The sequence below is a fragment of the Fonticula alba genome (assembly GCF_000388065.1).
Source record: "Fonticula alba strain ATCC 38817 unplaced genomic scaffold supercont2.4, whole genome shotgun sequence".
In the NCBI taxonomy this organism is placed as follows: domain Eukaryota; order Rotosphaerida; family Fonticulaceae; genus Fonticula; species Fonticula alba.
The window spans coordinates 1,724,923-1,726,359 of NW_009242974.1; the positions used below are offsets into that span (position 1 = coordinate 1,724,923).

At 68.7% G+C, this 1,437-nt stretch overlaps 1 protein-coding gene across 2 annotated transcripts in view; it reads right to left on the reverse strand.

The window, feature by feature from the left end:
• Nucleotides 1-118: 118 nt before the first annotated feature.
• H696_02907 overlaps nt 119-1,437 on the reverse strand; it is a 2,872-nt gene continuing 1,553 nt past the window's right edge. For both annotated transcript variants that reach the window (XM_009496803.1, XM_009496802.1), the window contains one exon: nt 119-1,333. In XM_009496803.1, the coding sequence (XP_009495078.1) occupies nt 440-1,333 (894 nt within the window). In that variant the 3' untranslated portion in view covers nt 119-439. The remainder of the gene's footprint in view (nt 1,334-1,437) is intronic.

Consider the following 1,437-nt stretch of genomic DNA (forward strand, 5'->3'; position numbering starts at 1 on the left):
CACACACACACAGGCCCAAGTGAGAGGCTCACCTCCCCCTGCAGGGAGAACGCGCCCGTCATGCTGCGCCCTCCTTTTTGGACCACAGCCCTGGGCCCCTTTCTCCGATGCCGTGTGCTGGTGGATTTCCAATGTGTATTTTAATGCCAGATGACCGAACCGCCGTCCTGCCCTGCGCACATGCACGCACAACGGTCGAGCGTGCGTCCATGCGGCCGGAGCAAGGACATGGGAAGGGGCCTCGTGTGCACGGGGGAGGGGGGAGGAAAGGAAAGCAACTACACTACCAAGCGGGGGCAGAGGATGGGGGAAAGGAGGCTGGCCCCCGTTCTCCAGAAAAGGGGGGACACGGGGAGAAAGGGCGAGCGGACAAAGAGGGGGAAAGGAGAAAGCAGGTGTGTCAGGGCACAGCGTCGGCGACATGCGAGGCCGATTTTCTTTAGGCAGCCGGGAAGGCCACATCCGCGCCCTCGCGCTTGATGCCGGCATGCTGCTGCTGCTTGCTGGCTCCCACATCGTCCATGTGGCCGGCGTCCTCGGCAGCCGCACGCTCAGCCCGGTCGCTGGACCGGCTGCGAGACCGGTCGCGCCGCGACGACCGCGACGACCGCGACTCCCGGTGGCTGCGGCTGCTGCTGCCCGAAGACTCGGAGTCGCGATCACGCTCACGGTCGCGATCGCGCTCGCGGTCGCGGTCGTGGCGGCTGCTGCTGCTGCTGCTGCTGCTGCTGCCGCCGCCGCCGCTGCCGCGGTCGTAGCGGTCGGTCCGGCGCTCGCGGTCACGATCACGCTCGCGGTCGCGCTCCCGGTCGCGGTCGCGCTCGCGGTCGCGCTCGCGCTCACGGTCCCGATCCCGGTCATGATGGCGCTCACGGTCCCGATCGTGATGGCGGTCGCGGGGGTCGCGGTCGCGCTCACGATCGCGGTCGTAGTGGCGGTCGCGCTCACGGTCGCGCTCCAGCTCACGCGAGGACTCATACCGCCGGGGGTCACGGCTGTCGCGCTCGTAACGGTCCATCTCTCGGCGACCGGAGTCCCGACGTCCGGACGACCGATAGTGCGAATCGCGCGAGCGCGAGCGACCCCGACGAGTGTAATCCCCACGGGTGGGGCGCCCGCGTGAGGGGCTGCGCGAGCGGCTCCGTAGACGCTGCGGGTGCTGCAGGTGCGGCGAGTGCTGCGGGTGCGGCAGGTGCTGCAAGTGGTGCGGGTGCGGGTGGGGGTGGCCTCCGGTCAGGGGGGCCGTGCGTCGCGGGCGGTTGATGGCCTTGCGCGCCGGGGACACCTTGATAGCACGGTCGTGGATCATAGTGCCGGACAGCTGCATGGCAGCCTGTAGTCCCAGGGAGAGAGAGGGAGAGAGGGAGAGAGGGAGAGAGGGAAAGAGGGAGAGAGAGAGAGAGGGAGGGAGAGAGAGAGAGGGAGAGAGAGAGAGGG